The 26,235-nt window shown below is 37.5% G+C and overlaps 1 protein-coding gene across 1 annotated transcript in view; it reads left to right on the top strand.

The window, feature by feature from the left end:
* Positions 1–24,026, top strand: part of LOC141443593 (uncharacterized) — a 41,295-nt gene extending 17,269 nt beyond the window's left edge. Inside the window, exons 3-9 of the mRNA XM_074108920.1 lie at positions 1,273–2,696; positions 11,008–12,467; positions 14,955–15,048; positions 16,441–16,598; positions 18,028–18,176; positions 18,978–19,065; positions 19,992–24,026. Of these exons, the coding sequence (XP_073965021.1) occupies positions 1,273–2,696; positions 11,008–12,467; positions 14,955–15,048; positions 16,441–16,598; positions 18,028–18,176; positions 18,978–19,065; positions 19,992–20,096 (3,478 nt within the window). The 3' untranslated portion in view covers positions 20,097–24,026. The remainder of the gene's footprint in view (positions 1–1,272; positions 2,697–11,007; positions 12,468–14,954; positions 15,049–16,440; positions 16,599–18,027; positions 18,177–18,977; positions 19,066–19,991) is intronic.
* Positions 24,027–26,235: the final 2,209 nt, after the last annotated feature.

Below are 26,235 nucleotides of genomic sequence, written 5' to 3'. Positions count from 1 at the left end.
CACTAGCACACGTCGCATACTCCACGGAATCAGCGACATTCCGTCCGGTCTCTTGCCGTCATTTCTAGATATGCCTGTCGGCTCTAAAATAGCCGGCACATTGACCGTAGCAAGAGACCGACGGATAATATCATTAAGGGCAGCATGTCTTGAGAAACGCCCCGCATTTCTCTGGCAGGAAGGACCGTGATGCCCAAGCCGGTCCACGTCGTTTCCAATTTTTTTTTTAATACTTAAGTAAATTTAAGTTTTTAGGTAATTAATATTTTGTTGCACGTTCATCTATTCTGTGTTAATGTTTCGATTTATTAACTTATTTTGTGTAAGTAGGTAAGTATGATTTTGTGTTTTATTTTTGTAATAATAACGCTTCTTGTTCTGTAGTTGTGCTTTTGCCTTTTTTTTTACAAAATTGTGGTTGAAAACGATGTTTAAGAAATAAATGACAATGTAATGCTTGGCTGTGTAATAAGAATAGAAACCCATAGTCTATGTTTTTTATTTAAAAAAAAAAACAAAGAATGCATTCCGTTTCACGAACATCGGTGTCAACCAGCATTGTTTTACTTACTTTTACAAAAAAGTAACAATTGAACTCAGCTTTAATTATAATGCGAAGTATGTGAACCAATCAATTCCACATTAACAGACTTTCGTTTATTACTCACAAAGAAAGTAAACGTGTATATTTCACTTGCTTTTACTCATATATTGTGGACAAGTAGGGCAACTTGATACCTTGGGTACTTAGAAATTCTTCATAGTCCCTTTACCTACTTCACGAGTGTCACTGTTTCTTAATATTTTTTTTTGTACATCTGTATTTAATTGCCACATCGCTTTTGGACTTAAGATGATTATTTTTAGTGATTGACAAAAATATTATGAACAGATTAGAAAGCCATACAGTTAATTCATATATGTCTCTTTAGGGCTAATGGTCAAACATTAGTAGGTTTCTTTTTATACATCACTTAATTAAATCCAAATTTCGTAATGATAATGCTGGTGAGTATTGTTATTGTTACTATTGTTGTCTGACTTGAGGCTGGAAAATGTAAAAAAATAAGTGTAAATTAAAATATAAAAAGTAGTGACCATTGGTTAGAAATAGCTTATAATGCCGGCTTTTACACGCAGCCCACAATTTTTAGAGTTACATTGAGAATCAACCAGAAACTTCGCTGTCGAATATACTCACCAACGCTTCCTTTAAACACCTTTCAATTGTTAAAAAAATGTTAATCATTTAACATTGTTTTTCTCTTTCAGCGACTTGCCAGATGAAGAGGACAAGACATCACCCGTCCTTCTCCTTGGCGTGAACAAGATATCGGACTCCCCGTTCGTCAGACGTCGGTCTACTGAACCCCACACCACTGGCTCTATAAGGTTCTTCAGACCTCCCAAATCAAAGTACACTAGAGGTCTCCAAGGGGATGAAAGATTGGAGAAAATTAGACAAGACCTACAGACGCATAAGCAAAAACCGGAAAGATACATTCCAGATAAACATGAAGTGTCTATGGAACCCGAGGACAGGAACTGTCTGAAACTCAGTTGCGTTGGAAACTGTATTTGTGATAGAAAAAGATCGTCGAATCGCGGGTCCTTCTCTTTCCATCGTCCGGAGAGATCTTCGGAAAGCTTCGGGCACACGGAGAGAAAAGACTCGGAGAGCGACATCGAGTTTAAATATACAGAACACATTCCTAACACACAGCCTTGCACAAGCAAGCAAAATTCCTACAACATCACACCAAAATCGACTGAACGCCGACATTTCCTTCTGACGAACCTCAATGAGCGATTTCGGAAAACCCTGAGCTTGGATTCCCGCAAGGTTGAAACTAATAGGGTGCCGCTGAGTTTACCAAAGGAAACTCGTCCTAAATCCCTAGTTAACACTAGTAACATCTGCGTGCAGCAATATAGACCATGCGAGCCATTTGTCAACCCAAATTTTGATAAAACTAACCAGCCTAAGAAAAAACGGAAGTCGTTCTTCTCTTTAGACACATTTTTCGATAAAAAGTCTGACACGTCATCAGTAGATGACTATTGCTCGTCTAAATATAAACGTTTCGAGCTAGAAAGTGACGATTCACCCGTATTCAGACGTGACTTGTCTAAACACCGAGAAAAAACACCAGACCTCCTAAATCTTCCGGTTATAATTGATTCTGTTCGTAAAAAACAATCAGATACTAAAAGGCAGCTTGAGAAATTAGAAAGCCATTTCTACAGGAGCTTGAATAAAACGCAGACCGTCATAGACGCTGTCCCTAAAGACGCAACTGACGTACAAGGACCGAGCGGACATACCAATCACTTATACGTCGACGACGACGACGTTGAATACATTGAGCCTATACGTAGTAACTTTACAAGCCAAAGTACATTAATATTAGATAAGAATGTAGCTGGAGACTTGACATTGAAGCCTGATTCCATTCTTACTATAAACACTGATGAAACAGATATAAAGCTGCCAAGTTCAACTGTTTCACCTAAGTCTAATGAAGCAAGGATTATTGACAATGATCTGGATAGTATAGGAGCTTATGAAGTTGAAGTTAAGGAGTCTGATTTGTTGAAAGCGTGCGCCAAAGAATTAACTGTGAAAGTCATGGATAAATCGGTGGATTCAATTGGAAGTTGCTCTCTAGACGTGGACGCTAGCACAGATTTTTCAGGTAAACTTAAGCTTTAAATGTTGTGTACTTAAGCATGTTTTGATGGAAGTTTGTATCATTATTTTTGATTTCAATTTTGTCTGTATCTTTTCATATTAGCACATTTATCATATTTAATCATATGTATTCTACTTGTCATTTAATATTGTTAATAAATGTAAACTTTTCATTTTCATTGATTGAATCCGTGTTTTCTTTATTACCTTTTCTTTCTGTGATTGTGTATGATGCTTGCGTATTTTTCTTTCTATAGTGTTTACGTGTTGTTCTTTAGTATCCTTATTACGGTGTAGCAAATAAGAAGTCATTGCTCATTGCATAAAACAATTTGCGAATTAAATTGCCGTTGATATATCATCAGTTGCTATTATAATGTTCTACTGAAGAAAAATAATTCTTATGAACGGTCATAGTGGAGATTAGGTTCTCTGATTTCTTTACTCGGAGATACTTTTGGCGAGAGGAATTAAACTATTCAGCCGTTAAAATGTAGAACCCACCGTATTCCCAGTCAGTAGCTTAGCTAGTTTTTTTTTTAAATAAAAAAAAACTTGTTGCTATTCCTAGAAACTAACGTACCTACATTTCAGCAGGTAACGAAGTTTCTTTATGTTAAGTTTACAATACAGTATGTATAATCCAATCCATTACGTTTGTCATAGGCGTAGGCCGTGTTGAAACAGCGAAGTGGGGCAACTTGTACTTGATGTAACGCAACGTCCCAAAATACATGTTTTGGCGTCTGCATTTTGTCTCGCTAAATGCTTTCTTAATCTTGTCGTATTTCGTATTTCTTAAAAAAATAAATGTTTGCATAGTATTACAAACCGATTGCGGGCGAATATTCAGCGTTTTTGCAGCGTTTGTTTTTTGTCATTAGTGTCTTCGCCGGTGTTATTAAAAGAGCTAATGCTCAGGGTTGTTTTTTTTATGAAAATTTAAGACAATGGCGATGCTGAATTTAGCGTTATTAAAATTCTTGTGACTTGTCTTTCCATTGTGCGCGGTCAAAACGCTCGAATATTCGCCTTGCACGTGTTTAACTAGAATTAATTAAATATTCAGTAGTTTCCTTCTACATACATAGGTACCTACATTAATACCTTTTAAGTATGTAGGAACATCCGAACATTTTATTCAACGTTACGTAACTTGAATTAACTTTAGATAACATTATACTATGGTTTTAATCTAGGCCATGTATAGCTCACAATGCGCTTGCAAAATGCAATTTACAAACAAAAAGACAATAAACACAAACATGCTAAGCGATATGTCGGCCTCGCGTCCTACGCACTAATGTATGAGCCGGTCATTGTCGCGAGTCAGTCCATTCACGGTACGGACACGCGAGGAGTCGACATTACCGTCACACACAACCAAAGCACACAACATATAATTTAGCGAATATATAATAATATACAAAACTGTCGATAAAAGCAAAGACATCCGTAATAATATTTCATTCGCAAATTATTAAGATCAAGTCGTCGACCGTGAAACGGAACGGTACGCTGGCCGCAACCAACGGGCCGTTCAGAAAAAAAGGACAAAAGTTAGTTTGACATTTTGTGATGTGCTGTCATAAATTTTGTGTAGAAAAATTCCTAAGTTCGTGATTTATTTGTATAGTCGTATAATTACGACCGTTTTGTACTTAATTTGTGTGTTACAACTGAATTATTCTGGTAAGTGTTTATTGCATGTTTTCGACGTATTTATGTGGCCGTGATTTCCTTTAAAAAGTTCGGCATAAAGTCTACCTGCTTTTTTTTTTCGTTTTACTTTAACACTATGTACACTTATGCAGTTTTTTGATGTGATTTCTTACTAAATTCCCTTTTTATTTGTGTTTAGTCATGTAGTGACGTAGCGTCAGCGTGATATGTGGAATTTGTAGTGACTAACACACAATTTGTTTTCATTAAAACATCTCTTTCTTATTCTTAATCACATCTTCATCTGTTCATCCGTTGACTCACTTAACCTCTCGGCCGACTGTTCTTATTACGACCACACACAATTCATAGCTTGAAAGTTTTAAGTTAAAACGTTACATAAACCTAACATTTTATGACACAAAAATAATTACTTGAGAATTTATGACTAAGCCTCATAATTACGCGAAGGTATTATTGCTTGGTAATGTTTCTGTTTGTTTTCTATTGACAAGAAACATTATTTCTAATTAGATACATTGTAACTTGTAACATGTTGTAATTTTCTTGGAGTTGCAGATTATTGCAATGCCACTTATCTAAATGATAAAAATAGATAGGTATTAATTATTAACATCACCCAGCTAAGTGCACGCTGTGTCAAACATAATCAAGACATTTATTCTGTACTGTCACCTGCATTAATATCTACAGCAGTGTTTAAAAATACCTGACACATTTTACCAGCCCTAGAAATAAAGTTGTAAGTATCAGATATTTATGGTTTGTTGTGTCAGATATTTGAGGTGACTGTACTATTGCTCATAATTTAAATTTTAGCTATCTGTAACTGCACAAACTAAAGAATTTTCTGTCATATCCTCGTGGGCCCTAGCTAACATAGATAGTCCTGGTTTATTTTAATTGTTGGTACTTATTAATTATTTACATTATCTGAACTTGGCAGAATTAATTATCATCATTCAGGAAGGAAAAAAAAACTGGTATGCAGGAATATAATTGTTTATTAATGTTAGTACTTCTAGATACTATTTCCTTGACATATTTAATTAATGGGTTGGTTTTTTCTCAGGCTTAAGTGCACTTGTTTTAATGAAAACGGGATAGAAGGGTCAGGGACCTATGTCACCACGCTGGCAGGTGCAACTACTAATTTCACAGAGAACCATTTTGAAAACATGCATTATCTTAATCGTGAAACACTAAAATTGTTACGCAAACCTGACAGCTTTAATCTCATGTTGCGTCACGTCAGATTAACCGACAAATACAAGTACAAATAAAAGTTGACAAGGAAAAATATTTTTTACTTCACAACATATTAATAAATATAATTTAATAGATTGTTAATCGACATATATGTCACTGACAATTGTCATTATGGTGAAATAGGGGCATGATAAAATCTCAAAATGTCAATGTAAAGACTAGTAATCAATATTTTACTCAACACAAAAAGTCCTGGTGATAAGATATTTGTCACTTCTATTTATAGAAGTCACCAAAGTAAATAAAAACTAGTAGAGGTGTGGTGAACTATGAACTTATATTTAATATTCCGACCTTGACATACTAATAAGTTATACATACTTACTCATGCATGACTATGTTTACTTTGATACCTAAAATTCTTTACTACTGACATTGAAAATTCACTATACTTGGTTGGGTAGGTATTTAACTAAATGTAAACAAAACAATGTTAATTGGTGTCTTAAATATTGAAATTCCACCATTAAACTATCTAAACATTTACATTTCTGAATTGAAATACACTAAGACTAGTGTATTTCAACTAGACAGTTTGGATTACAATGATAGATAAGTAAAATGTATAAAACCCTTGAATGTACCAAATCTGGCAGCTGAAGTTTGTTTACATTTATTTAAATATCTATCCAAACCAATTATAGCTAGTAGTGTCCATAAATAACTTAGGTTTTTTTTTATTTTACAACCCACCTCTCCGCCAAGCTAAGAATTCCTGTGATTCAGCTCGAACCTCAACCCAACTTTTCGTTAATCTCGCGTAAGATCTCATCTCTCGTTAGTTAATTTAGAATTTAATTCAGCTCGCAACCTCAACCTAACTGTTTCAAGCATCTTTGGTAGGGTGGAGCGTCTATGTATGGAGAAAAAAAAAATGTTGAATCAGTCTCGAATACCTCTAAAAACTTGCATATGGACTATTTTCTAACATAAATATTTTTATATAATTTTTCGATATTATGTTTTAGCCCTCGAAGATTTTGATTCTTGTATGAAAACTTCGTAATTTCACATAAAAATAAATAAATATTTTTTATGCTGAAAACTGACGGGACATCAGCTTCAATCAAAAATTGTATCAATACATACAGTTTCGAGTTACAAGTCACATACATACTTAAATGAAAATTGGTGGTATTGGTAGTTTTAGCAGTCTATTTAATTTATAATTTTGGTACATTTAGTACAGTACAAAGGCGTTTTACTTAAACTAAGGTATATTTTGAATAAGATGACAACATAATTTTAGGTAACATAATATTTTATGTAATTTAACATAACATTTTTTCAATCTTGAATGACAGTAGAGGCTCAAAGTAGGTTTGAATATTTTTATTTTTTATTTTTCTCATAAACCTTTGAACAAATCGCAACTTTTTAGCATATTCAGCATTCAAAATCCAAAAAAAAAAAAATCGCTCCACCCTAATCTTTGGTACCATGCAGCAGGGGCCATTTTTAGATTTATTATAGATTTAGGGGCTGTTTCACCATCCATTGATTAGTCTTAACTGACGGTTAAATGTGATGCCGTCTCTATTTGTTTTGTTCGAATAGACGGAGACGGCATCACATTTAACCGTCACGTTAAGACTAATCAATGGATGGTGAAACAGCCCCTTAGTTTATTTAATTTTAATCTACTAAGTTTTGGTTTATTTATTTTGAGGTAACTTTTATATTATTCTATCAATAAAGTTAATTTAGTGATTAATATTAGCGGAGTTAACGTGCAGTTTGCTTGCAGTTTACGTGCAGTTTCGCCAGGGCCGGATTTAGAGAAGGGCAACCGGGGTTACAGCCCCGGGGCTCCCACAAAAGAGGGGCCTTAGACTTCGGTTTTTTTTTCAAATTCCGACCAGTATCACTAGTAAACAAACAACTATTCATCTATATTTGTTCACTTCAATTAGTCATTAAGTAAAATATAAAAATCTCAAATCACCCTCATTTTATTTGGAAAACTCCACTCCTTTGTTGCCCCAAGGCCTCCAGACCTCTAAATCCGGTCCTGAGTTTTGCCGACGGTAATGGGAATTGGCGGTCGATAAATACGTTACGAGAGCATGATAAATACTTTTTAGTACACCTTGGATGTTGGAACCATAGGCACTTGTCTCACCGCCAGCGAGGAAACGATTGGCTATCGACTATTTTCTCGCTCAAGAAACGAACAAAAGATATAAGGTCCTGTGTGAGTAAAAGAGACACATATATTAATAGTTGATAGCTGGCAGTTCACACTGTCGGCGAGAACTCGCTCTTACATCTTCTGTCGCAGCGACAAGAGCTATAAAACTCGCTGAGCTATAGATACTCGCTCAGCGATGTCAGCTTGGCGGCCGCCCCGCACGAGCGAGTCGAGTGGAGCGAGTAATCGCCCGTCGCACGCGAACACTCGCTTACAGCCGAGCGACAAAACTACACTCTCTTCTCGCTGCTCGCCCACTCGTTTCTAGTTACTCGCTCTACTCGCTTCTCGCTCATCGTCGGCGGTGGGACAAGTGCCATAGTATGTAATTAACCAAGACTGTGTGAATGTTGTGTCATACTTAGATGCGATAAAGCTTTATCATTACATGTGATAATGTGCACGGTAGATAACGTAATTCAGTTTAAAGGCGTGTTTCTAATTGTCATTCGTGTGCGTGTTTTTATTTATGAGTTAACCATGTGTGATTATTTTCCTATGTTTATGTGTTGTGAGTTTTTTTTTTAATTAATCATTTATATTTTTTAAATGGTTCTAGAAATTAAGTAACTGTTATCATTGTATCTAATTATTATCTGTTATCATTATGTCGTAACTACTGTCAGCTTAGTGGTTTATCCTACTAATATTATAAATGCGAAAGTTTGTCAGTCTGTTTGTTTGTTAACTCTTTACGTTTAAACCGCTGTACCTATTTAGATGAAATTCGGCATACAGATAGTTTGAGTCCCGCCGGGGAAGGACTTAGGCCGAGGCCGCACTACTAATGACTGAACCATAGTAAAAGAGATAAACCGCCGCGTTTTTTAACCGCGTGACTTTTTTATACAAGTATACTTAATTTCCTGGGGTTCAAAGTGATAATACTAGTACATATGTTAGCAGTAGAATTTATATCTTTTGAAAAAGGAATAGTGTCATTTTCTGTGTATCATTCAAATTAACAAAAAAATAAATTCAACTTTATCTATGAGACATTAAGATTTGAATTTCGATAGTCAAAATAACACGCAAAGGACTTATCACACTAACTAACACACACGAGTAATATTTACCTCGACGTTTCGGCAACATTACAAAAGCATAAAAATTTCAACCGAGACGATGGTTATAAGCTTTCATCTTAGTAGAATCCTGTTATAAATAAGTGTCGGCGTCGAGATGGATGTTCTGAGGGACGATCGGACGTTGTTAGTGTTGTGTGTCGGTGTGATGGGGTGACAAATAAAAATGACCAAGTGCGGGTAGTTCGTGATACGAGTGCCGGTACTATTTGTGATCAAGTGCGGGTAGTTCGAAGGACTCGCGCTGCTAGGCAGACTTGACACCCCACACTTCAGTCTACTCGTGACCACGGCCACTGTAATGTTGCCGAAACGTCAAGGTAAATATTACTCGTGTGTGTTAGCGTGATAAGTCCTGTGCTTGGTATTTTGACTATGAGTGAAAATCACGAAAGTTTAAGACATTAAGGGGCTGTTTCACCATCCATTGATTAGCGTTAACCGACGATTAAATGTGATGCCGTCTCCGTCTATTCGAACAAAACAAATAGAGACGGCATCACACCTAACCGCCAGTTAACACTAATCAATGGACGGTGGAACAGCCCCTAAATTTCGATGTCAATTTTTGTTGTATGGTGGGTCGCAGTCGCAAGAGGATAAAACCGCCAACCAGTGCGGCTGCTTGCATTACTTTACTTGATTCACAAAGTCAAGCGGTTTAGCCGTAGTGCAGCCAGAACCCTTAGTGTAAGTTTTCGGTTACAAAATACGTCTCGATCGCGTTCGCGTTAAAATCTCAATTTGTAAAGAAACACGAACATCGCAACGTTCCGCTAGAGGTGCTGTTCGTGTTTCCATACAAATTGAGATTATAACGCGAACGCGATCGAGACGTATTTTGTAACCGAAAACTTACACTAAGGGCACTGGGCATTAGGATTGTTTTTATTCCGGAAAATTGCATAGCTCTGACGGGATCTATAGCGATAAACGAATTCTACGCGGGCGGACTCGCGGACAACAGCTAGTATATACTAAGCTAGTATATACTAAGAAATATTTTTTTTTAATTCAAGCATTTTTTGCCAATTGTACAGGTGTACTCCTAAGTCGCATTGCCATCCAAATTACATGTCCGACTATACCAACTTTCAAGTTAGCCCTGTCTCTAGAAGTGGATGAAATTCGCTGGTAAAATGGGGGAGGCCTATGTCCAACAAGGGACGTCCTACGGCTGATATAATGATGTTGACGGTAAAAACTGATAGGAAAGAAAAGGCATTTTGTAGAACTTATGTAGCAATAGTTTTGTTTTGACCTAAATAGACTTGAATAATTTTCAAAAAAAATAGAAACAATTTATGCAAATAACGAGACCTGCAGGTTGTAAAAGAAATTTTACATTTCAAAGTCTAATGCCTAGCCTACCAATGTAGGTTAAGGTTATTTGATTATTTGCTCCGAATGTGTTTACTTTAGTAATTTTTAATATTTTCCTTTATAGGAAACATGGACGAGTCTTAGGGGCTGTTTCACCATCCATTGATTAGTGTTAACTGGCGGTTAGGTGTGATGCCGTCTCTATTTGTTTTGTTCGAATAGACAGAGACGGCAACACATTTAACCGTCGGTTAACACTAATCTTGCAATTTCTAATAGGAGTACCGTCCGTAAATTGTTTTTTTTTTGTAAAGTGCACCTTTCTAAATGGAAAAAAAGTTTCCTCTTAATACTGGGATAATTTTCACCATTTTATTGCAAATTTCTGTTTTTATTAAAAATATTCCTATGCCTTGAATATATTCGTGATGTGTTTTGAGAAAAACTTTCGAAAAGCATGTAATTAATTGGCCAAAAGTACCTAAATTGAGAAAAAATATATGTTTTTGACATGCACACACATTGGAAAACTATTTAGGAGATTGTTAATATTAGGCAAGTGTACATTTTGAAAGTGTACATTTTCAGAAAATTGCCCCTTTTGAGAAGGGGCACCTCTAAAATCCTAAACCAGACATCAATAACATAAGATTTGAAGACTCGGAAATAAAATAAAAACATTTTATCCAGTAACAAAATTATGAAAATAAATCCACACACATTTTCTCTTCGCAAATCTTAACCTAAACATTGTCTTATTTCAGATACTACATCCGGTAGCCTGAACCTCTTGACGCCGTCATCCACAACCAGTCGCATCCGGGACTTCACGTCTCGCATCCAAGAGCGGGCATCGAACCTCCAACCATTCCTGTCTTCCCAGAGGCCTACCCCCATCGTCACTCCAGTGAGGACTCCTGAGGACGTCACTCCCACCCCAAAAAGATCTGACAACCTCCTCAAACCCCCACCCAAAGTACACGTCGACTCTGGTAGCCATAGATCCAGAGGACACCACAAAAAAAGGGATGAGCTACCACATAAAAAGCCATCTTATTTGAATCTTGCTTGCTCTGTGAACGGGTACACTAATTTAACAACATACGATTCAAAATTGAGACAAGACATCAATAAAAGTAGAGAAGCATCGCCCATAAGACCTATAACTCACACGTATCAATACAAAAGCGAGAACAATTCACTCCTGGTCCCAGTTCCTGTCAGTGCTAATAAACTGTTGGTACCTACGTTCGGCCCTCATGACACTAGAGTTGATTTGACAGCGAAAGCGCCTACTAAGGCGCACACTGATCCATATTTAGCGACATCACCGTTACATGCCTTCATGGCTGCTGAGAATAAGCAACTCAAGAACGACTTCCTAGGTCCAAGTATGACGACGACGAGTAGAACTTACATGTCGACAGAAAGCAAATCTTTCGCAACGGCCATGCTTCATAAAAAAACGGACGAAGTTGACAACGCGAAAGAGGTAGCTTTCAAATCTAGCTACTCGGAGACTAACTTCAGAAAAACCGTTGGCACCAATGGGAAGGATGCACGTTTTGTTAATTCCGAATCTTATACGATTTCGTCCAATGGCGTGTCGAAACGAATGGAAATAACGAAGGAGAACGGCGAACAACTGACCAGTCCAATGAAAAGCTTTATACAACAGCGGGTGGAGAGATTGTATGGACCTGGTGCGTTGGCTCAAGGGTTCTTTAGACAGAAACGGAACTCCAGAAGCGAGGAGGAAGACCCTAGGGTACTTACAGAGAAGTCCTTGAATTGCTCCAGCGACCACGGTCTGAGGCGATCAAGCGATAGCCATGAAAGTGTAAATTTGAGCCCGAATGGAGAAGAATCCAACACCTTGCCTGTCCTAAGGCATTTAAGGCCGGAATTCCGAGCTCAACTACCCATTCTTTCGCCAAAGAAGAGTTTGATCAAAACTGAAGTTTCGCCGTTGAAGGAAGACATTCCCAAACCAGAGAAGACTGAGGAACCTAGTGCAGTGAGTGTGGTGACAAATGGTGTATCTGTGATAGACTTAGACAGTTCTGTGTTAGTTAAGGACGAGGTTAAGGAACCTAACGGTGTTAACGGAGTGGAGAAGGAGGTGGTGGAGGATGCGCATTACTTCATCGATTTGGAGAAGAAAGAGACTGAAAGGCTGATTGCGCTCGCGGCCACGGCCGAGAAGGAGCTGGAGGGTTTAAAAGTAAGTTTATGTATTTTAATGAATTGAATGGAAGTGATTGTCAATTGTAATCAAACATTGTCAATTGTAATCAAACATAGCTTGGAACCATCTCGATTAAACTAGCTTTGGTGAAATTGGTTCTTCCATATGGGAACTATGATCCCACAGACAGAGACACACATAGCAGTCAAATTTAAAACCCCTTCCTTTTGACGTTGAGGGTTAAAATTTAGGCAACCTGGTGTGAATCTAGTTACTACGGCGCAAGCACTAGCATTACTTTAACACTGCAGTTTTAGTTATTTTTATTCACGCAGGAAGGAAGAAGCATTGTTTTCCCAAACTACCTTCGTTTCCTATCAGTGAAGTTTATCGCAAAGACGAGACATTATTTTGTATTGTGCTTTATAATTTATAAAGTACATCTCTCATTAATCTCATTGTACATTCAAGGAATTTAATTCATGGGCCACCATGGAACCTTTTCAAAGGAAAAGTCATTACGACTTTCCTTGTTAATTAATGCGATGTCACTATGACGTTTACTGTGAAATGGTTCCATGGTGGCCAATGAATCAAACTCCTTGACCGTACTTGGTATTGCCTTGGTAGTCAATGGCGCAGATAATTAAAATTAGGCACACTTTTATTTCAATTCGCTATTGAACAGAGGGTCTATTGCGTGCAGTTTCTAATGACAGTTTTTTGATGCGAAAACTGTCATTTCATTGTGATCACTGCAAATCCGTTCAGTAGTTTTTGCGTGAAAGAGTAAAAAACATCCAAACAAACAAACATCCATCCATCCATACAAACTTTCGCGTTTATAATATTAGTTTAACTAATAATAATGATACAGCATGGGGTTAAATGAATGCGCTGGAAGCTCGGCGCACCCTTAAGGCTTGTTCGGACTAGGCTAGTATTTTAGTCTAGTAGCGAGTAATTTAGTAGCTAAACGTGTCTGAACACCAAATAATTAGTCGAGCAGATTAGTAAGTAATTTAGTCGAGTCAATCCATTTTATTCTATTTTTTTTAGTAGTTTAGTAGTGAGTAGCACCCCCCACCACGCGTCCGTGCTTACTCGGCCGCCGGCTAAACAAGTCCGAACCTGTCGATTTACTCGAGTTCATTAGTTGGCGTGAAAATGTCGTTTCGCTGGAGCGAGGAAACCACTTTAATACTCGACTGTAATGCGAACGATTTTTAGGCAGTAGCGAATAGTTTAGCTACTAAATTACTCGCTACTAGACTAAAATACTAGCCTAGTCCGAACAAGCCTTTAGTTACTTGTCCAAATAATTTAACACTTGACTGTATAGAAGCAACAGAGCGTCACGAAAGTAAAACTGTTAAAGCGTTAAAATTTATGTAAATTAAAGGCTAAATGCTGGCCTTTGTGCGAACAAATGTTGTAAAAATAATTGCCGACTTCAAGGTTTTAACTAGATACGTGTGAAGTTTTTGAAAAATATCTATAACCTAACCTACCTAACCAACCACCGACTTTGTCACTTCAAAGCTCAATAGCTCCATAACGGCTCCGATTTTGATAAAACATCTCGAAGAACCATCGCTGGAGCACCGGCTTCAAATAAAAAAATCCGCATTCAAATCGGTCTACCCGTTTAGGAGCTACGGTGCCACAGACAGACACGGCGGCATTTATCATGGGGTGTGCTCTGGGAATTTATTCAATCTATTGCCTGTTGTGCTGCTACTCCACCGCATCATTTGCACCCATCTCAATAGCTGACATTCTACAATAGTTTTCTTGCGGTTTTTAGGGTTCCGGAGCCAAAATGGCAAAAACGGAACCCTTATAGTTTCGCCATGTCTGTCTGTCAGTCCGTCCGCGACTTTGCTCAGGGACTATGAATGCTAGATAGCTGTTATTTTGCACGAATATGTATGTAAACTATGCCGACGAAATGGTACAATAAAAATTTCAAAAACAATTTTTTTTAGTGTACCTCCCATTTACGTAAAGTGGGGATGATTTTTTTTTTCTCATCCACCTTGTAGTGTGGGGTATCGTTGGATAGGTCTTTTAAAATCATTAGGGGGTTGCTAAAACGATTTTTCGATTCATTTGTTTCCAAAATATTCAACTTTAAAGTACAATTTTCATTAAAATCTAGCGCCCCCCCCACCTCTAAAATCTAAACCGGTGGGTGGAAAAAATTGAAAAAATTCAGAATGGTAGTTAGTATATCAAACTTTCAAGTAAAACTATAACGGATAAGTTTGCTTGAGAATTATTAGTAGTTTAAGAGTAAATAGCAGCCTAGCCTAAGGTATAAAATATACCTAAACTTGGAAGATTCCGTATAAAATACGAAATCCTTTGAAAAATATTACTTATTTTTTTTGTAATGGCTACGGAACCCTATTTTGGGCGTGTCCGACACGCTCTTGGCCGGTTTTTTTTTATATCACTGATGTCTCCTAGGACAGAAGAAAAAGTTGATTGACCCCAATATTTTTTTTGTAAATGTTTCAGGAAGAGGAGGTGAACGAAGAGGTCTTAGGCCTGCTGCGGTCGGCCTCGGGTAAAGCGAGGTTGCTGGCGACACAGAAAATGCAGCAGTTTGAGGGTAAGCAGAATGGATGCCCCTTTTATTGAAACAATACATTAAGGGGCTGTTTCACCATCCATTGATTAGTGTTAACTGACGGTTAAATGTGATGCCGTCTCCGTCTATTCGAACAAAACAAATAGAGACGGCATCACATTTAACCGTCAGTTAACACTAATCAATGGATGGTGAAACAGCCCCTAAATTGATTAAAATTTAATATTCAATTGGGTTATAAATAATAATAAATATAAATGATTTATTTGCAGATTACAGAGATCCATAAAATTGTTAGTAACAAAGCACTTATAAAACTACATTTGTGTATGCTTTGTTCCGAACAAAACGGGGACTAATGCAACACTGTGGCATACATATTTTTATGGTCGGTTGTAAGGTGTATTAAATATGATTTTAATCTCTCTTCATTTTCTCGCTCGTAATAATAGACTTTGAAAGCCATTTTTTTAAACCTCACGCAACAGTTATCATTTGTCAGTCAAACGAAAATCACAAAGAGGAAGCTCGCTAAAGTTAATAATGGGGGCCTGAGATTTATTTGCAGATGGTAGGACCTTGTGCAAGGTCCGCCCGGATTGCTACCACCATTAGCTCGCTATCCTACCGTGAAGCAGCAGTGCTTACACTGTTGTGTTTCCTACAGTAAGACAGCGGTGAAATTACTGGCACGTGAGGTATCCCATCTTAGGCCTCTAGGTTCAACGCGTCTGTATACTCCTGGTGTTCGCAGATGTTTATGGGCGGTGGTATTTTTTACCATAAGTTTGCCAATTAGATTATCATTTGTCAGTCAAACGAAAAAAAAAAAAAAAAAAGGCCTGAGATCTACGCCAAGCTCTCTAACCAGCTATCTATATGTCCATATTTTTTGTGGATAACAACGCAAGTATAGTCAGCAATGAGTACAGTCAGCAAAAAAGCTTGTATTAAAAATGATTTTTCACTTGTCATGCTCGTAAAGTTCGTGTTTATGCTGGATCTAGGCGACGTAACATGACTTTTTATGCTCTAATGTATAAAGTAAAATCTTCGTGTAAGACCAAGGGAATCAGGCCTGAAAAGCCACAAACAAAAAAGTTTCAATGTATTTTTTAATGATTTTTAATTTGTGTAAAACTAAAAATCAATCAAATAAATTATTTAAACTAAATAATTGTAATTACATTAGCAATGCATGGAAAATAAAAGGTACCTAGTAAGTGAACAAGGTTTCCACTTTTGTAATTTCATCTCCTCGCAATCGAAGTGAAAAGCAGTGTAAAATTCGAGCATTAAAACCATCTTCCCCTCGACGTGTTATATGAACGTCTCGGGTAAAATGGCTCGTTTTATGCTCTTGTTGTACAATCTACTATTTTAACAAAAGACTTATTTCTCATTGAATTGCAGGCCTCTGCTACAACAACATAAACGCGCGTCCCGACGAGCAGTTCCCGACGACTGTGAGCGACCTGCGCGGCTTCTGGGACATGGTGTGCCTCCAGGTGCGACACGTGGACGCACTCTACGAACACCTGGCACGGCTCAAGGAAAACGGGTGGCGGGAGGTACGTTGCCGACCTGGGGCCTTAAGCTTCCAAGCTAGATTATGTGCCAGAAAGAAGTAGCGAAAACGATTGTGGTTGCAAGTGCAGTTGACAATAAGTTTTCTGGTTTGTTTGAATTGACACTGTCAGGTTAGTATCATTTGACAAGCTTTCGAATTGCACACGTATGTAGGTAGAGCCGGGCACGTATCTGACTGCATATCGAAAATTGAAATATCGACGGTGAAAATATGGAACCTAACGTACTTTCGATATTTTGTCCGTCGACTTTTTATTTGAATAGAATTTTCGATAGACTCTGGCCAACGAAAGCTGTCCACGAGAAACCGCGACAAATTAGAGAGGCTGACAACACTATACACTGATTAAACGATGTTGATACTTAGATATAATTTAAATTTTCTAGATATTAAATCATACTTCGGACCCTTCAAGCTGCATAAAAATTCATGTAGTAATGTGTGAAAGTTGACGGTGCACTTTAGGGGTCCGTTGGTAAATTGTATGATCTTTGTCAGTGCCCATTTACGCAGTCCAGACGCATCAATTTTTGGACCAGTTTGACCAGATTGGCATTGAATATATCTCTTAACGTAATCTTATAACATTTGTATTTTGAGGATGGTAGGAGGTTGAAATAAACATTTTTTTTTTCTTATAGCAGGAGTATCAAAATTATCTAAGCCAGGCTAGAATGACAATATGTCAATTTTGACAGTCTCAAGTTTCGTAAAAAAAGCGTGGACAGCTTTTGCTGGCCAGAGTCTATTCAGATATCCCTGTTGTGTCACCGGAGTTGAAGTCACGCACACAAGAACATGTCATATGACAGCAGGATTTTGATATTCACTCATTCACTTCATTCAGTCTCCTTTTATGCAACTCTCGTACTACAAACTATACTAAAACAATACAATACAATACAATATTGTACACCAAAAATAGTAAGCGATACAGAAAATAGGTACACAGAGAGAAAATAACAAAGTAAGCAAGAGCGGAGCAAAACGTTACAATGAGGGCTATCGCGTATGAATTCGCCGCTAGAGGCGCTAGTGTAGCGTGACGTCCCGAAAATGACAAATCTCATAGTTTTTGGGTGATCTACGCGGGTTTATTTATAATAAGAATAATTTTGTAAATATTTTGCATTACCCGAAATTAATTATGGCAATTATGCGTTACGGGGCAAATAATGTCTGTGTTTTGAGACAGTTTTGTCTTTCGGAAACTTTTATCCTCCCTTTTTTTCCGAACAAAACGGGACTACGCAACACTGTGGTTGCTCGATATTTTTATGGTACGGTTTTAAGGTGTGCCCGTAAGTAATAACAGACTTTGAAAGCCACGCTTAAAACCTCACGCAACAGTGGCGCCATCTAGAAAGACAAAAAACGATAGCCCTCATTATGGATGTTACTATTTCCAGTTGACGCCCGAGTGTAAGGCGCCCGCGACGCCGGCGGGCCCGTCCCCCCGCGCGCGCCCCCGCGCCACCCCGCACCTCAAAAACGAAAAGGCGCGCCTCGCCGCCGAGAAGCGAGAGGCCGATAGGAAAGCCATGCTCGAGCACCGGAGGTTTGTTGATGTTTTAATTGTAGCGGTACTAACGCCATCTAGTTTCAACACTAAAAAAATATTCTAAATCCCAATAATATTAAAAATGCGATGGTTTGTAAGTCTATTAATAACTTTGATCATAGAGAAGGACATAGGATAGTTTTTATCCCGGAAAATTGCATGGGTCCCGCGGGATAGCGATAAACGAATTCTACGCGGCTAGTCCTACTAATATTATAAATGCGAAACTTTGTGTGTGTGTTACTCCTTCACGCTAAAACGGCTGGACGGATTTGGATGAAATTTGGTATGTAGATACTTTTTATCCCGATATTCCCACGGGATAGGGATAAAATTTCGAAATAACAACCGCTGGGCTTCGTCATGAAATTTGGTATGTAGGTAGCTGCACGTCTGCCTGGAATAACGCATAGGCTACTTTTTATCCCGATGTTCCCACGGGATAGGGATAAAATCTTGAAATGTCAATCGCTGTGTGTGCTGATTTTTGATTTCTTGTGTATAATTGTGTTCAATTTTTTGTATATGTCTGTGTTAATGAATAAATGTCTTCTTTCTTTCTTACGCTGAGTTGTCTTGAAATATTGTACAGTTGTTCTTAACACAACCTCAATGAGAACCATGATGTAAGTTTTGGGAATTTTATAAAATCCCGGAATTTAAATTGTGCCACATCGAATAGTTTACGCGTGTGAAGCCGTGGGTAACTGTAGTTTATAATATTAGTGAGATTAAAAAAAAACATGAAATTATACGAAACTGACTGGCGTTAGTAGTCATTGTATGTAAACGTTGCAGGCGCGTGGCGCGTGAACGCATGCTGGCGGCGCGGGCGGCGCCGGGCGGCAGCCAGCAGCAAGAAGCGATGGGCATAGAGGGCAGCCAGGTAAGCTGACACCGTGCATTATGCCAGACGTTTTCAACCGGTGTTGCGCGACTGCCGCGAAGTGTATTCTTAATAACTATTGGAATATATTTTTTTTTTTGGGTTATTCGTACTTAGTTCAACAAGACCCTATATTAATAAGCCTCCGCTGTACGTTATGTTATACATATTATGGATATACTGTACGGAACCCTCCGCGCGCCAGTCCGACTCGCACTTAGCTATTTTTACTGGTGTGCAGTGATACTTTGATGGACGAAAAGTGTGCTGTTAAAACCAAAAGGTTGAAAACCCTGCATTATGGTATAGGTATACCTAGTGCCATCCACGAAGACGCGTGATTTTGTCAAAATTAGCCATTAATGACATTGTAATAAGAACCACGGCACGCGTCATCGTGAATGACTCTACCTATAATGCCACCACAGTTCACTCATCATTCACTTCAACTCTCACGGCACTAGCTGTACTGCACTATTTTTAGTATTTGATACCCAACTTAAAATTATTAGTACCTCGATTGACTGCGAAAAACCGAGCAAAAGAAGTGGCCAGACAATCTATTATTAACCACTATTATTTCACATAGTTTGAGAAAGCACAACCAATTTCTCATTGTAAATATTTACTACCTTTTTGTACCCCAACATATATATTAATTATAATTAAATTATAATCGATATTTAATTTGCGTCTAATAGTATTTTTTTAGGATAATAATATATATTTACTTGTATACAAATATTTATTCTAAAAATGCATTCTTGACTTTATTCCCGAAACATTTCGATTCAAGTTGCTTGGCTTTTTTAAGTATTTATAATATGGTAGGAGGTTGAAGTATTTCGTGTCAAAAATGCGATTTATTTGGCAGGGTTCTACCGACTGACACACACAAATTTGACTTACTATTTATTAATTTCCAGGAGGTAGAAATATTCGTCGGCAAAACTGCGAAGCCCTCGAAAGTGCAGCCGACCGGTGACTGCATGAGCTCCAACCAATCAGAGGATGTCATACATCAGAGCTGATTCTATAGTTGACGTTTAAAGTAGCTGATTGAGTAATATTAAATGCAAATTTTTGGTTGGTAAGGCCGGAGGGAATCGAACCCAGGGTCTTTGACTTGCCTCTTGGGGCCTACGCTAGATGTCGCGGGTGCACTGCTTGTCGCAGCCTGCGGGCGGGTGCAGGTACAATCCTATGCACGCGACGCGCAGTCAGCGCTGCTCACACTATTGCTCAACAGGCGGCCACCCGCGCCGTGCAAGCGTCAGCTAGGGTAGGCCCTCAAATGAAATACAATACAATACACATATTATTTATTAAACAACACAAATCAGTACAAAAATTGTATACAGACACAAAATGCTGAGATTGATGGTTGGTTGATTTTGATGATGAAATACTAAGTTACTATATGAAATGTCATTTATACAAGGCGTTTTAAAATTGATTGAGCATCGCTGAAATTTTTGTGTAAATAATTAAAAATATTCCTGTATTAAAAAAAAAAAACTTTTTCGATCATTTCGCTGTCTAAATGAGGTTAATGATAGGTCTTGGGTGGTCTTGGGTTCGAATCTCGCCAGTCTAGTTTTTCACTTTCAATCTTTAGTATTGTTTATAATCTAACTAAATCACTATAGTTCGAGCTTCACAATGTTCTGGCAGCATGATAAAACTACATGTAACCATAGATTTACCGAGCACTGTTTAAACTTATAAGCATAATAACACAACTAATTTTGAATAGTTAGAGCTGAACTTTGAAAATGCTCATTTGTTTACAAAATTGTGATATATTTCAACACTCCTCCTGCCAACAATATACAGAGGCTGTATTGTCTAACGCGCTAACGTTCGCGCATCTCTTTCTACCTTCGTCTTTTACCGTGTAACAGAAAGAAGTGGTTATTACTATTGCGATTACAAGTGTAATGGACAATTAAGACCCTAGATGTGAATAATTATTTCCCATAGTATTTTCTCGGAAACTTTTGTAGTGTTATTTTGTTAGTGCCGCGTTATGTCATTTTTGTTTTTGTATTCAACTACCCTATTGGGGGTCGACAGTGGCTCCTATGGCAGAGAGAGTGTTAAATATATTTCGTTGTTTCATAGAACCTATGGGAAGCGCAGTACATGAGGTCTTTAAAATACAGATGTGCTAATTCTGAGGTAATAGTGGAAAAAGGAGTTCTGCTACAGAAACGGCTAGTTTCGTGTTCCAACTAACTGTTCGTCTGTTTTAGACTTTTTTTCCTGCTGTACTAGGATCCCAGAATTATGCTGTACTGTCATAGGTGTGCTTCAGACATTATAGCACAGGGTTTTTTTTAAGTGATGCAAAAATAATATTCTCAGCTTAGCTAAAGATGGACCATATTATAATAATAATTATTTATTTCGGACATAAATTCATAGCGGGTTATACATATAGGACGTCTGCTATTTTTTTAAGTCTCATTTTATTAAGGTTGTTTATACATTGAGTCCGTGATCCAATTTTAACAAAGTAAGAACATTCTTTTTTATCTGACTGATTTAATCGTATAATGCAATATACTATGAAAAAAAGATACTGCCGAAGTTACAAAAATATGTATTCAAGACTTTATTGGCTTAATTTTAAGGTATATTTTTGTAAATATGGTTGTATCGGAATATTTGTATTGACTGTATAGCATTAGCTAAGCTCGAAGCATTATTTTGTGTCACATAAAAATCGATTTTCGGGATATCATGAACTATCAAATACTTGCATTATTAACTTACATAATGTTACACAAATAAATATTTTATTCAGTACAAATAACATGAGCTTCTCGGGCGTATTATTTGAATTTTGAGGATCATTTGTACATTTGTTCTTTTATGTCTTATTTTTTTAATCGTTTGTCTTCAAAAAGCATTGATAGCATTACCATAAAAAATAAAGTAGACATTTAAGTAAGGGCGCCATCTTTATTGATGTCATGTTATTAAAGTGAAAATATTGATTCCTATTTTCCACCCTTTTTAATCGGACTCTTCGAAGACTTCTGTAAATGTCAGTTGATGAGATCGTTTTTTTTTACTACTCTTTTCCCGTTGGACGTCCCGCGCCCTAGACACGTACAGTCAAGGTCATATATCAGTTACCAAGATGTCAAAAATATGTATACATATATTTGATGCTATGGCTGTATATACATTTATGCCCTCAACTTTATATACAGTCGAGGTCAAAGACATCTTTACACTTTACTACCATGTCACTGTCACTTCATTTTTGAACTTTTGCATAAAATTGACAGATGGCATACAGTCGCAAGGTATAGGTAAAATCATTCACGATGACGCGGTCCGTGGTTCTTATTACAATGACATTAATGTCTAATTTTGACAAAATCACGTGTCTTCGTGTATGCCACTGGGTGTACTAAAGTATAAAGATAATCGTTGACCTCGACTGTACTTGTTACTGTTTCGGTCACCTATTAATATTAGGTACTTAAACAAAATCACCCTAAAGAGGTGTTGGTCGCGCGACGGGTTAAAATATCTCTCATCCCAAAATCGATGATATAATTATGTAAACTTTACTTTGTTTTTAAGATTCAGTTTACTTTTACATGTCAATATGAGATGAGATCTTGAAAGTATCGATTTGTTTCATGTATTTATTGCAAAAAAAATATATAAATTTTTCAAGATGAAAAAGTGGATGCGAATTTGGTCACACATTGGTAAAATGTAAAATAGAAAGGACAGGTACACCCTTTTTGAAGACAAATTGTTTTATAAATAATATACTGTGAGTTGTATCGTTGTAAATTATCGTCGCAATCAAATATACAGGAGGGTTATAAATGGTCATAAATATGCAAAACTATGTAAACGCGATTTGCGTGAGCGAGAGAGCACTAGTTTCTAGAGGTAGCGAGGGAGATGCTAATAGCGCAACCCTAAGCGAAGTGCTAGTGCTATTTACAGACGTGGATGCGTTCATATATTTTTAGGTGCTGTTAGTGTACGACCCCATATTTGTAGTCCCGGAGTGAACGTAAAGCACGACCTGATAATCGGAATCAGGTCGTACATTTTTGTCGTTCATTACGGGCGATAAATACAGTTCGTACTTTAACCGCATCTTTCAAAACTGCAATTTGTTAGATGGCGACTGCTGTATGAAAACATATTTAAATCTTTGACTGGGTCAATAATAGGACGCACAGTACGATAGCGACCTACACGTAAAGCTAGTTTTAGACGTTCAACTGTTATGCTAGTGCTAGAAGTGCACTAGCGTTGTCTGCGGCGATTTCTCGTCGCAGTGGAATCGGGTTCTCGTGGCGAGTCGCCAAGAAAATGTTACCGACAACGATAATGGGGGTCCTCATCATCAGCATATCAGCCGTAGGACGTCCACTGTTCGACATAGGCCTCCCTCATATGTGTGGGGGCTAAGGCTCACATTCCTCGCCACACATCCTTGCACATTTTTGGTGGACGCAGCCTTAAGGCTGCGTTTGCACCATACTTCATTTCTGGAGCGCCAATTTTATTTGAATAAATATAATATGAAGTAAGATGTGTCAAATTTGAGTCGATGTATATTGTTTTGCACTCTTTTTTTGAGATAGGTCTAATTCCATTATAAATGTCTTGATTTAAGACTCTTGAATAATGCTCAAATTTGAAACTTATGCGAACGCGCTATGTTTGCTATTTGTACTGTGTGTCTGGTTATAATTAAGGAGGTTGCTGGTAAAAAAAAACTCTTTTTACATGTTATTAAGGTATAGAATGTATCAGTTAATATTAGGCCTATAGTTGTAATGAAATTGTATGTATTGACCGAATCCCTTAATCAAGTTAAATTTAATTTAATTTTACATGATACTCATTTTAATGGATTATTTAGATACTTTTTTTACTTTAATGGAATGCCTGAATAAATTATTGTTAAATTGAAACGTATTTTATTTTTAAAGCTACATCTGACTCCATTTTTTTATGTGGCAAGAAAGGAATCGTCGTTATCGTCATCATACCAGCCGTAGTACAGTCACCAGCGCCAATATCTGACACAACAAGCGTGCATAAATATCTGATAAGACTATTTCTAGGGCCGGAAGGAAGTCAGATATTTTTGCACGCTTCGCTGTGGCAGATATTAATGCAGGTGACTACGTCCACTGTTAGAGATAGACATGTTGGGGCGAGGTTGCCAATACTCACCACGCTTGGCAGACGGGTTGGCGAGCGCAGTATAAGATATAAAGGTAGCCGAGCAGACGCTGCTGTCCTACTTTTGATATTATCCCTCAGCCGGTTTCTACGACGCCCTCGGGAGGCGAGGGGGACAACATCCTAACGCCGGCGCCTCACAGCACACAAACAAAAGAAAGTAATACATACAACTCATTTGCTGCGCTTTCACGAATAGGGTCTACGAACTTGGTCTACGCTAGCTGCAGGGCTACTACGAAACTCGAACTTCGTATCGTACCGTCCCTCTCGCTCTCGTATTAAATAGTATAAGTGTCAGAGGGACCGCACGACATGAACGTCGAGTTTCGTAGTAGCCCTGCTGACGCTTGCACGGAGCGGGTGGACGCCTACTGAAAAATAGTATGAGCAGCGCTAACTACGCGCGTCGCGTCGCTTGCATAGTATTGTACAGTCACCAGCACCAATATCTGAGACAACAAGCGAGCATAAATATCTGATACGACTCTATTTCTAGGGCCGGAAGGACGTGTCAGATATTTTTGCACGCTCCGCTGTGGCAGATATTAATGCTGGTGACTGTACCAAGAAGTGCACCCGCAACAGATAGCGTAGGACCTATAACCCCCATACTTGAAATTGCAGAGTGAACATGCTTAATAAATATTTAATGCTTTTTGTTTGCAACCTTTAGAAACAAAAGTTAATCTTACTGATACTGCATTGGTACGATATAGTAACCTTAATTGCACAATATATATATAAAGCTAAAGCAGTATGGAAGCTAGGCATATTTTTGAGATAAATACCTACGCTTCAATAGAATGTTAGGGTTGGCCCCTTATTTTTTGTAAAAATAAAAAAAAGTGTTTAGTTCGCGCTGTACCTCAGCTTATTAGACCTTTTATTACAAGCTTTTATTTAACTTGCAATTGTATGTATTGTAGGTATATTTGTATATTCGGTTCAAATCATGCAAGTTAAATTTGGCTCACTTCCCGATGTATACCTACCTACCTACCTACCTATCACCAAAACAATAAACGTTTTATATTTAAAAGAAAAATGATTCTATTTAGTAGTAAATTGATTTGATTTTATTTAGTTGATCAAAATTTTACTCGCAAGTTTATGAACTCAACTGTACAACCGAATGTTAAAGTCGCTCGGGAAGTCGGGACTCGCCGACTTTCTTGGTTTTCCTAGAGATTAAAATAAGAAAGATAAAGAAAACCGACCTTTTGTTTCGAGTTCCAAACTAAATAGCAAACTAGGTGCTTGACATATGCAACTAATAATCCTATCTGAAAAAAAAAGAAGAAAGTAGGGTAGTTGCAAAGCGCCGATAGGTTTTAGTCTGACACTTATACTATTTAGTACGAGAGCGAGAGGGACAGTACGATACGAACTTCAAGTTTCGTAGTAGCCCTGCAGCAGCCGAACAATAATCTATATTGTACTCTATACATTCTCTGCTGTGTCTCGTATACTCGCATAAGTAATCGTGCATTTGCAGACAAAATGATGAGGGAATTACTTAATTAAAAATGTATCAAACGATGTGCATTTGTGGAGAAAAATAATTTTATAAACATGCTAAATTCACTACCCACCAACCTTTGCTAACAATTTACACAACTCAAAAAAGCAAACCTATACGTGTAGAATTATTTTTTTTAATGAAACGAGTAACTTCAATATAACTTTAATATTTCCATGTGGCAGGCGCTTTAATTAAGGATTGCAAAGGAAGTGAAATAAGACTATATGTGTACGTACTTCTTTTGAAATATATTCCTAAATAAACTTTTCAACAAGTAGCCATTTTTTGTTTGCCATTTCAATTAAATTAATAACACAAAAATCAAATATTTTTTATGAATTTATAAACTTTTTACGTGCAACGGAACATAATCAACTAACACAGCATTGTCTGTGGTTTTTCCACTCGGA

This window comes from Choristoneura fumiferana, chromosome 27 (assembly GCF_025370935.1).
Source record: "Choristoneura fumiferana chromosome 27, NRCan_CFum_1, whole genome shotgun sequence".
Taxonomy (NCBI): domain Eukaryota; kingdom Metazoa; phylum Arthropoda; class Insecta; order Lepidoptera; family Tortricidae; genus Choristoneura; species Choristoneura fumiferana.
The sequence above is the reverse complement of the archived record's forward strand: the minus strand, read 5'-3'. Positions and strand labels throughout refer to the sequence as shown.